Here is an 11,352-nt window from a genome sequence, read left to right on the forward strand (position 1 = left end):
TTTCGATACTTTTACAGTTGGGTTTTATAATAATATAAATAGTATGAAGATTAAGATGATGGTAATAAATGTTGATAAATTAAATACAATTATTATTATTTTTATTTATTTATTTTTTTTTTTTTTTTTTGTAGTGAGAAACCGTGCAGGGAAATTCATCTATATACTCATTGCAAATACTGAATTATCATTAAGTAATTTCGGTATGTATAATATTCTAATCTAATTTTTCTTGCGTAAAATATAAAATATTCGATAATTAATTGATACTTATACAATTTTTATCTTATAAATGAATAAACGGAAATAGTTATTATAGATAAACTTTAACGCTTTGTAACCCGGAATTAAGGGCTCAGTCTGACGCCGGGAACAACAATAACAAAACCTTCGCGAGAGAGAGAAATGTGATAAGAAAGCCGGGAATAAGCGCAAATTTCTCGTTTATTTCGTTAAAGAAGAAGAAGGGGAACAGGAGGAAAGGAAGATAGGAAACAGAAGAATGCCTGAGCCTTTTTCTGAGGTTAGGAGTGTCATTTTTAAAGTACTAATGAGTTTGACATTTTTTTTTGCCATGCGTGTTTTTTATTTATTGTTATTATTATTATTGGTGGATTAATTAAGTTTATATTTCATTGTTTCAGGGATTTATCAGGGATCGGGATTTGGTTGAAATTTTTTGTATCTTTTGATAAATGGTCCCGTTCATATGGTGAACGTTTTCCGAGTTGTTTACTAAGTAAGATAATTAATTCCTAAGAAAGTCTGCAAGGTCTGTAATGCCAAAAGATGTGTGGCGGAGATTCCTTGGCGTTGTTCTGAATGCCGCGGCCACAGGCTAATGGAAGGTGTGTAGTTGTTATCCAGGTATCTACCGGCATTTGTTTTGTGCTCCAGGTGAAGGCAATAAATGGAAGGATATACAGTCAGTGGTTATTTGTTATTCCTGAGGGCAACGCACCCTCCAGAGATGAAGTCCCGAAATTAAGGTACCCTGGGAACCCAAAAATCCAAAAAATAAGCTTTCCCATTTTTTATGTATTCCCTAGAGAGGGGGGGGTAGGCCTTCCCTGTACCCCCCCTGTTATTAGCACATCCTGCCAACTTATAGAAAACACGACATTAAGAACTCTGGGCTTCATGAGGAGGATGTGGGCCTAGTCTCTCAGTGGTGACATGCAGCGGAGGATATTTTAGTTATTCTGCGGAAAATAGGAGGCTGGAGCAGCTGTTGTTTTTTACTCTTTCCGTATACCCTATAAGATGGCAGTGTCCATTTCCCACTATCTCTGTGTGTCGCTCTTGCTAACATCAACCCACAGGCCAATTCCTGAAATGCAATTATTGAATGGTTTGTGAGTTTAAACTTCTATATATCATTTTCTTATATGTATGCATTAATCTCATGAGTGTAGTGCATGAATGTGAACACAGCGATTTTTATCATGTAGATAAAAGTTTAAACTTACAGAAAATGTAAGAAATTAATTTTCGGGTAAATTGGTTTGAGAATTTCCGCCTCGCATAGCTAGCAAGACATGGCTAAGATTGATTGCTTATTTGATACTGAATTATCAGGGAGGTCTGGAAGCTCCATCTTGCCAGATTGTATATGATAGGATCCTGTTTGTGTTTGTCAGAGTATGATGGATGGAGGCCACAAGGTTGCTGGACTTAGGTTTGAGATTTTGATAAGCAATTGTGGTTGAGCTTTCATGGCCAGCACCTTAGTTTTTTTTCTGTCCCTTTTTTTCACTGGACAGTTGGAAATTTATAGATAACCAGTCAAAGCTCTTTCTTTTAGATAAATATGGGAGAGGGGGTTTATTGGTCTTTGCTGAAGTGTTGACTGGGGAGGAACCATGTTTGTTGTATTGGTATTCTGGTACAAGTTTTTAGGTAATTATATAGAGCAGGATTGCCAGGAATTATAGAAAAACAACAACTAATGTATTGGTCATTTAGAATACTTAGAATGACACTATTAGGTACAAACATTAATCTATGTAAAGTAAAGGTAAACCCACAGTTCCTTACCAAATGCCCATGTATATGCACATCAGGGCATATATTACACTCAAGCTAAGGCCAGAATATTATTGGCTTGTATATGTGGTGGAGTTATTTGGCTATTGGCAGACTGTAGACCCCACAGTATTGCCTGGTGAGGTCATATACTGGGCAGTTACTCCTGCATTAGGAGATTTTTTAATAAAATACAGATTTAGATTGTTACAACAGGTGCTCTTATATGTTTTGGTAGTTTAATAGTACTTGTATCAGTGGTAGACCTGTTGATAGGTTTTATGCTATGAATTAAAAACAAAGCCTTCTCGATAGTTCTTAGTCAGTCATTCACCCAAGACATTTTCAGTCAGTTATCTTTTTTTCTTGCAGCATCTGGAAGCCCAGGCTAGCATAATCATCCACCCGGGCTCGCGATATCTCCGCCTAGGTCGTCCCTCTGACTCAGTGCCTCACACCGTCCTTCATGCCATCGCTCGCAAGAGGAAAAAGGGACTACCGGTGTATAATGATCCTTTTCTCATCCCTCAGGCTAAGTTGGTGCGCTCCTACACAATCTTTGGGGGGTTTTGGCTTTGGTAGAAAAAAATAGGCTTAGTCTTTTGAAGGCATATGTGGCATTAGTATTTTATATACTGGTCTTTCATTGAAATGCAGCCTCACTATATCTCAACATAATTCTACCATTTATTTGATGTATAGATATACCTATTTCTGATTGTAATTCATACTTTTAGCTACTTGAACTGAACAAATGCAGAGCAAACCAACCATTCTGAGTCCTTGCTAAGAACACACACACTAAACTACTTGTGCTTTTTCCCCCCCTCAAGGACAGAGAGGCTGTGCAAGAGCTAGAGGAATGTCGTTTGAAGGTGAGCCATATCCTGCAATCTTCCTTAATGTCTGACGGATCGCGGAGATTCGCCACACCACCACAGCAGATTGCAGCATACAATAAACGCTTGCAGCCTGTGCAGGAGGAAACGGCTGAACCCTCCCCACCCTGGGTCCACAGCGACAAGGAATTTATTGTTGGTGATGAGGTAAGGGCTTTGCTAGTATATGTTTGGAATTGTCGTTTGCCAGAAGACTGTTCGTTAGGATTGTTTAGATGTGTCATAGTCTCGTACTCTTTGGATTGCTTGTGTTTTTTTTATTTGGTATTTAGACATCAGAATTATCAAATGTTATTAGCTTGGTAAAAATACTTATTAATTGGCTGTCATTTGGAAGTAGTTTTCTAATTTATTTGGCAGCTGATGTCCTTGGTAATTAGAATTATTATTTGTTTTGGTTTGATAAAAGCCTTTGATGTAACTGTTTGAATTATAGAAAAGGTGATTGTATCATATGTTTGTAGGCCTCCTATAGATACTGTTTGAAAGAATTATTGTGATAAGAATGAATATAAAGTGGATAGTAAAAGGAATGTAATTGTTATGATAATGATGATGGAGGCAGTAATCGTGACAGCAATCATAAGAATGAAGTTAGGAAATAGAAGAAAAAAATAAAGAAATAACAAATACCATAGAACAATTCATACACAGACACACACCTTTGCCACAGCTGCCACTACCACTGCAGCAAACCTTACTCATGTTTCCCTTGTTTTTCAGATCCTTTCCCTCCATCCTTCAGAGGAGTACAACATCCACTTCCCCCTCGTCCGCGGAGACCTGAACATTCACAAGGGCCTAGGGGGCTCGATCAGCGCAGTCCTAGCCGACCTGGAGACGATTTGGGGACACTGCATCTCTAATGTTCTCAATGTGCCTATCAAAGATCTAAAGGTATCTGCATGTATAGTTGCTTTGGTTTTTATTGTTAGTGTGGTTGTATTTGGTATTATTGTTGATGTTTTTGTTTTGTTAACCTGTTCCAGATTATGATATTCTTTAATTAATATTATTTTTTTTTGTGGCGGGGAAAGGGTAGGTGCAGATGGTATTAGTATCTCAGCTATTGTTATTAATTTTATGGTCTATTTCTTTGTCTGTCTTTCCATATCAGTTTAGCTTTTTCTGTCTCTGGGATAGAGGATGATAGCCTGAGAGTGTATTTTTAGTAGGATGGTTTGTGAATAGAAGGCTAACTATCCTCTCTACCACTTAAGGTATGAACCAAAGTGACCCTCCTGAACATATAGTACTCTTGGAGATCCTTTGTAAAACTATGCTGACTTTACACTACTAGTGCCTCCCATGCAACACAGAAATATGACTGCCCAAAGCTGTAAGAGTACACCTCACATGCCACCACCCCACACGCAACATAGAAATGCAGGCTAAATGATACCTCTCAAACACATGTCCTAACTGCTAGGTACACCCCCTGATTATGCATATCACTGAGGAATGCTCAGCCTGGACAGTTTACAGATGATACCTCAACACATCCTCCTAACATTAATGGAGTAACTGTGTTGTCTGTGTTGTCTACCTACATGGCATGAGCTTCCTGAGAAAGAAGGCTTAAGGAGCCACAGTAACGAACAAAGTGTATAAAAATGTTAGGAGTATCTGATCAGTGTCTTGAACAAAAGAGTCACATTTTATGAAACCTCGCTCATTTTTAAATTCCATTAACCATTATGACTACGTTCAGTAACAACTTATGTTATATATCATTTCAGTGTTACTGTGGGAAAATATGGCTTCTTGCATTCTCACTTTATCTAACCCTCTCTTCCTTTTTTGCAGTTCTATCGTGCTGTGCTCCTTATCCCTGACATATACAACCGGGACTATGTCAAGAAGCTCACCAACCTACTACTCAACGGCCTAGGCTTCGGAGGATGCTTTGTCCTGCAAGTGCGTTTGTTTGGGGTATTCGGTTAATTTTTCTGATTTTTTAGTGTGTTGAATATTAATAGTTTTTAAGGATTACTTTTTGAGTTTTTAAACTTGTATTTATTTGTATATTTATGTATACTAGTGATGAATGATGATGATAATTGTTATGATAATAATTTTAATTGTAATTATAATGATTATGATTATCATGCTAATTGGTGATTATGATTATCATGATAATGATAATCATATGATGATGATGATGATGGAAGTCTGAACTCAGATTTACTCTAACAGATTATACATCTTGCTAGCAAAGCAGTATAATGCATCTTAAAAGACAATATACAACAAACAAAGAAATCAACTTATCATTACCCCCTAAACTCTACAACTTCCTCCCCCTCCCCCCTCCCCCCATTGACCATGCAATGTAACAATGTCAGAAAGCATTTAACTGAGAAGGAGTAAGGTCACTATGCATCTCGTGCTGTAAAGTTATCCATTCTCTTTTAGTCATACCTCTTTCTCTATTGGAACAACAAATTAGGTTTTTTCTATCCACCATCAGGATTCTTTTTTTATTTTATTAATTAATTAATTAATTATTAATTTTTTGCTCAGGTCACTTTCTTTTTTTCTATTCTTGCCTGTAACAGTGTTCGATCTTGTTCAGTCTTTGTATTTTTTTATTATCTGCCCTCTCTTTTGGAGTGGTTAGGGTTCATTTGTTAGTTTTTTCTTTTTTCCTTTTTTCTTTTTCTTTTTTTTCTTTTAGGTCTTGTGCTTGTGTTTCATTGCTGTAAATTTCTTATCCCCTCATCATAGATTATGTGTAGTGCTTTGGTGTTTTCTGCATGCCCCCCCCCCCCTTTTTCTTTCAGTTTCTCTATCAGGCTTTTGCATCAGATCTTGAGGACTGAGAATGTGGAATTTGATCAATGGAAACCTCTGTCTCTGTTCTGAGAGGTCTGATGCTGGTATTTCCATCTCTTCTTGTAATTCTGTCTGGTTTCAGTCTTAGGATCTGATTTACTGTTGCCAGGTTCTTACAGCTGAGGGTGGGGAGAGGATGATTAGAACTGGGGCGAGTTAGCGAGTGGATTTCGTTGTTTCACTTGTCTCGGTGGTTTGCACCATGCATTGCCCATGAAATATTTCACTTGGATTAATTTTGGTTTCTTAATGGCTGACATTTTAACACATCAAGCATTAGAATTTTTCACCCACTAAACTCCTCAATGTGTTTTTGGTATTCTTTTTATCAGTTAATATGCCAGCTTTTCTTTACTGTTGCTTTATTTATTTATTTATTTTTTTATCTTGGTTGTAGGAGATAAAACATAAGGTGACAATATTTTTCATATGGTGGAACATTAAACACGATACGAAGCAATACCCTATTTTCGCTTTCATAAGCCTCTTCCCCTGTCAAACAATGACACTCTTCCAGGATCACGTAGCGGCTACTTTCGGTGCAGGTCTTGGCTATGCGTGTGTGGTGGACGTTGGCGACCAGAAGACCTCCGTGTCGTGTGTGGAGGATGCCATTTCCCACCCGGCTACCAGAGTGAGTGTCAGTCGAGCGGTGATTACATCACCTGGGGTATTCTTTTATTGGTTATTTTAATATTATGTCTCCTGGAATATCCTTTCTGGGTTCTTCGTATCTGCCTGTTAGACGTTTGCGCTGTGTTTGTCATCTAACTTAAACTGCCAAAAATAAGTTGAAAACACTGTGATTGATTTGATGTCACATGAAGGTATCAGAAATGGATTTCACCAGAATCTTTCAGTGAAAATATGAGTCATTATTTGTTTTTACTAGTGTATTGACAATATTCAGGTGACATTTGGCATCTGTGAGAAGTCAAATACTATTGCAAAATAATTTATTGCTTGTGTGATGTTGAAATGTTGAAACTGTGAAATAGTTTACTAAGGCAAGAACAAGTTTAGTGGATTAGTTAGTTCAGTGCTTTAGCAGGACCAGGTTTAACTTGTCCTTTTGATATTTTATAATGGTATAACTAGTCAGTATTAAACTAACATATATCCACATTGACATCCACATCTACATCCACATCCACATCCACATCCACATCCATACACATACACATATCCAACCCCCACCCACATGCAAACACCCACACACAAACACTCATACTCACATACACGCATCCACATACAGTCACATGTAAATTGCCGTGCATGTGTTTACAGACACACATGCACATGCTAGAGCAAGTTAAGCGGGAAGTTCCGCTATATATGTAGTGGACTCCTCGGTCAAATGGCTGGAGGGTTGCCAGGAGTCACCAGAATGTGTGACACCCAGAGATTTCTGGTGCCGTCTTTGTAGTGTTAACCATTTTGCTTTATACATGTTCACATTCCTCAAATTATGATGCTATTATTCCTCTTGTGTCAAATAAATGTGCCCCTTTGTTTTTTTATTTATTTTTTAAAATAGAATCTTTAAAATTGAATCTGAATTTAACGTGAACACCCCAAAACAAACAGTCACCTTGTATTTTCTATCCTCCATCTCCGCTCTCTCCAGTTGAGAATAGACTATGGGGGTGCGGATGTGACGCAGGTGTTCCACTGGCTGCTGAAGAAGAGTGGTTTTCCGCATCAGGTCAACCCGGCCAATAAGCTCGATGCTATGCTGCTGAGCAAGTTGAAGCATGAGTTTTGCCATGTCAATCTGGTGAGGAGCTCTTGTTGTTTTGTTTTGTTGTATGCTGTTTACTTTGGTTATGTGTATGTTTTTCAATTTGGATTTGTTATCACTGTGTTTTTATGCATTTGTCTTCACAGTGATTTTCAGAAGTACAGTCTTTATGCTTTTGCAATATTACCATTACAATCTTTTCTGGAATTTATCCAGTTTATGCTCTCTTGATTGCAACCTTACAACATTTTCACAACTTTGGTATCAACGTTTTGACAAGTTCACGACCTCACCTACGTACTACCTTTTCACCAGATTTCGCACTAACTTTTCTTGCCCCTTAACCAGAATGTATGCGGTGCCCAGGAGAAGAAGTTCACCGTGCACACGCCTGGGAAGATGCCCATCTCCTACACCATTCAGATGGGCGACGAGCTGATCGTGGCAGCTCTGAGCCTTTTCTATGCCGACTTGCTCAAGATTACTGGGCCCAAGATGATGCACACACAGAAGCCTAATATGGGCGATCCAGATGACCCCTTTGACGAGAATTACCTGCGAGAGACTAGTGTGAGTGACTTCATTGTGTTAGGCATTGATTCCGATTGTGTTTTTGAGTGGCAGTGATGATGTTGATTTGGTATTTTTTGTGCTTATTTTGGTTTTATAGGTGATTAGGCATTAGAATATTTTCTTCTTGTCATTTTTTCCCCTCTGTGTTTTATGTAAGTTAGAAGGACACTCAGTGGTGCTGCTTCCAAAGTTTCTTTTTTTTAGAAATAATTTTTTATCCATTCATTTCATTAAATATAATAAGCATCAATTTAACATCAAAATTTACTTCCAGTGGCTTTCATTATTTTAATGACTGCTCATCATTGGACTAAACTAATTCATTGTTATAGATATTAGAGCACAGAACATTCTTTTGATTGATTGGGTAATTGTTATGCATAAAGCCATCAATATTGCAATTGTGCTTGTCTTCTCTTTTCTCCCATGTAATTAACACCACAAATATTTATATTATTGATGTAATTGGACATCATCTGTTCTGATGTATAGTATTGAATGTATCTTGACATGATCTGTTTTGGTTTAGAATAAAGAAAATTGAGAAAAAAAAAGATAGATGCAGAAGGTTTGCAATTCTTGATAAAATCCAAATACACACTCATATAAATTAAGTTAACTTGTATATCTTGTTACAGTATCAAGTGCCCTGGCAAACCATACTCATTACATTATTTTAAAAAGAAGTGGATCTTTGTCATTATGTCAATATACCACATTTTTCTATTCCTGTTTTTGCACTTCTTCCTCCCCCAGAGAAGAGGAGGGAGAGAGGCCGCAGAGGCCATGGATGTTGGGGGGGGAGATGCCGGGGATGGAGGAGAAGAGGACATTGTGGTGGACGACCAGCCCCTCCCCCCGTCACAGATTCCGTCCTCCTCGTCGGCGCGGAACGACTCCCTTGCCTTCAACTCTAATGAGAAACTGCTGTCCCTGGAGCAGGCCATTTTGACGAGCATAGACAGATGCCGTGAGTTCTGGCCTTGCGAAGGAACTTTGAGATTAAAAAAAAAAAAACTTGAGATTAATGTATGACTGGTGAACAGCTTCTTTATCATAATTGTTTTTTTTTTTCTGTTTTTTACAAGTAAGATTGGAGTGGCAGTTGTAATAATTGGATGATTGATAATGAGTTGCATGCATTTCTTTAAGTCTTTTCCATAACCTTACTTTAAAAAATTATTATATTGAATATAACTATTCAGAAATGTCATTGGTAATTGCTTGATTGTTTCGTCAACAAATTTTAAAAAATTTGATAGAAAGATTTGATTGTTAAACAAATTATTTGAAGGTTATGTAAATGTGATTGAGATTTCTTTTTTCCTGTCTTTTATTTAATTTTTCCCATTTGTTATCATCTTTTTCCATATTTTATCTCGGTGCCAGCTCTTTCCTTCATGCTTCGACAGCATCAGTACTAGCATCCCAAGTGTGAATCTCTCTTGCAGAAAGTGACGAGATGAAGCGGAAGATGTACAGCAGTATCTTGATGGTGGGAGGAGGAGCCAAATTCGAGAGCCTCGGCAAGTGGCTGCAGAGTCGACTTTTGCTACAGATTCCTGTTGCATATCGTCCAGGTAAGAGGATTTTTTTTTTTTTTTTTTTTAAGATTATGTAGGAAAGAACATAGATTTTCTGTACTGGATTATTGGTTTTCCAGATGTTAGTATGTTAATAATTATACTACAGAATAGATTTATACAATATATCTGCTCTGCATCATGTAAATGATGTTATGGTGGCTCAGTCATTAGACATTCACTTACAGGTTCATCAAATTTTTATCAGTTGCAGTTATTACTAGTTTCGCAATATTTTTAATTGATCATACCTTGACTTAGAATGGGATAAAGCTAAGGAGAAAAAAAAGCAAAAAAACTTGACCAGCATATCCCCAGTAATCTCTTTGAATCATTATCAAGACTGGGAAATACCACCTCAGGTTTAGCAGTTGGCACCTAGATGTTTAGCATATTGTCATACTGTAACCCAGAGAGCATCATATTGCAGGGTTGAAAGCATATAGTTTTAACTGAAAACATGTGTTGAGCAATGTATGTAAGATGCTTAATTACAGTATGAGTGTCCCATAATATAAATAATCTTGGATAGGAAATTGTATAAGGTTATGTTATAGTAGGAGAGAAATGATACTTATGATCGTCAGTCACCAGGAAATATGTGTTATTTATTCCAAGCTATTTTCCCATCATTAATTAAGTATTTTTTAAATTCACCAGAATGTAGAGTATGTACATAATTCAGGAGTGGAGAAAAGAAAAGAAAAGAGAAAAAAGAAAAGAAAAGAAAAAAAAGCTAAACGCTGTCCACTTATTAGCTAGGCTAGTGTTTGCTTGTTTTCTGAAAAAAAAAGTTTACATTTATGACACTAATTGCAAACGGCCCAGTAAAAAAAAAAAAAAAAATCCAAGGTAATTTAAAGTAATGTGAAATTGGTTGAAGAATAATAACTTTGTCTCTCTCTCTCTCTCTCTCTCTCTCTCTCTCTCTCTCTCTCTCTCTCTCTCTCTCTCTCTCTCTCTCTCTCTCTCTCTCTCTCTCTCTCTCTCTCTTTATTTCAACAGGAGAGAAATGTTTTACAAGGATATTTATTGGAAAAGAGAAATTTCATACATTTCCCCATAAATGCAAAATGTCTGTGATATTTTTCCTCACAGTGAAGCTGGTGACAATGGTTTTAATAGCACCTGAAATTTCTCTCTCCTAACAGAACAAATTGAGATTATAACCCGTGCGAAGGACATGGATCCGTGCATGACGGCGTGGAAGGGTGCAGCGCTCATGACCTGTCTGGAAGGAAGTAACGAGCTTTGGATCCAGCAGGCGGAGTGGAACAAGCATGGGGTCAAGATCCTTAGGGAGAAGTGCCCCTTCATTTGGTAGCCAGTTGAGGGTTGGATGCGCGCATGTGTGTGTATGTGTGTGTTCTTGTATGTGTGTGGATCGTGTGTAAGTTAAATTAAGTGATGAAGTGATAAAGTATTGGTTTTATTGAAGGAGTTTTATTAAATCCTATTGACTGAGGTTACTGGATGATAAAATTTCTTATGCTTTCTTGAAAGGAAAGAGTAACTTGTTAAACTTCTTGAAATTTTCTATTAATGTTCATCATTGACATCAGTCATGAATTTGATCTGCACATTGTATTGTAATAATGATGATAATTGATATGTCCTGTGCTCTGTTTATATAAGAGTTTTTTAATATACTGTAAAACCAGAAAAAAAGGTAAGGCATGAATATATAAATATGAAA

At 37.2% G+C, this 11,352-nt stretch overlaps 1 protein-coding gene across 1 annotated transcript; it reads left to right on the forward strand.

Annotated features, from left to right (window-relative positions):
* The first annotated feature begins 360 nt into the window (after positions 1-360).
* On the forward strand, positions 361-11,089 carry LOC119590841 (actin-related protein 8-like). Its single transcript, XM_037939602.1, has 11 exons — positions 361-523; positions 2,398-2,565; positions 2,859-3,071; positions 3,648-3,821; positions 4,731-4,841; positions 6,277-6,393; positions 7,387-7,536; positions 7,849-8,070; positions 8,830-9,043; positions 9,525-9,653; positions 10,808-11,089. The coding sequence occupies exons 1-11, from the start codon at positions 503-505 to the stop codon at positions 10,978-10,980; spliced, it is 1,692 nt and encodes a 563-aa protein (XP_037795530.1). The 5' UTR covers positions 361-502; the 3' UTR covers positions 10,981-11,089.
* The last annotated feature ends 263 nt before the right edge of the window (positions 11,090-11,352 follow it).

Source organism: Penaeus monodon, chromosome 3 (assembly GCF_015228065.2).
Source record: "Penaeus monodon isolate SGIC_2016 chromosome 3, NSTDA_Pmon_1, whole genome shotgun sequence".
In the NCBI taxonomy this organism is placed as follows: domain Eukaryota; kingdom Metazoa; phylum Arthropoda; class Malacostraca; order Decapoda; family Penaeidae; genus Penaeus; species Penaeus monodon.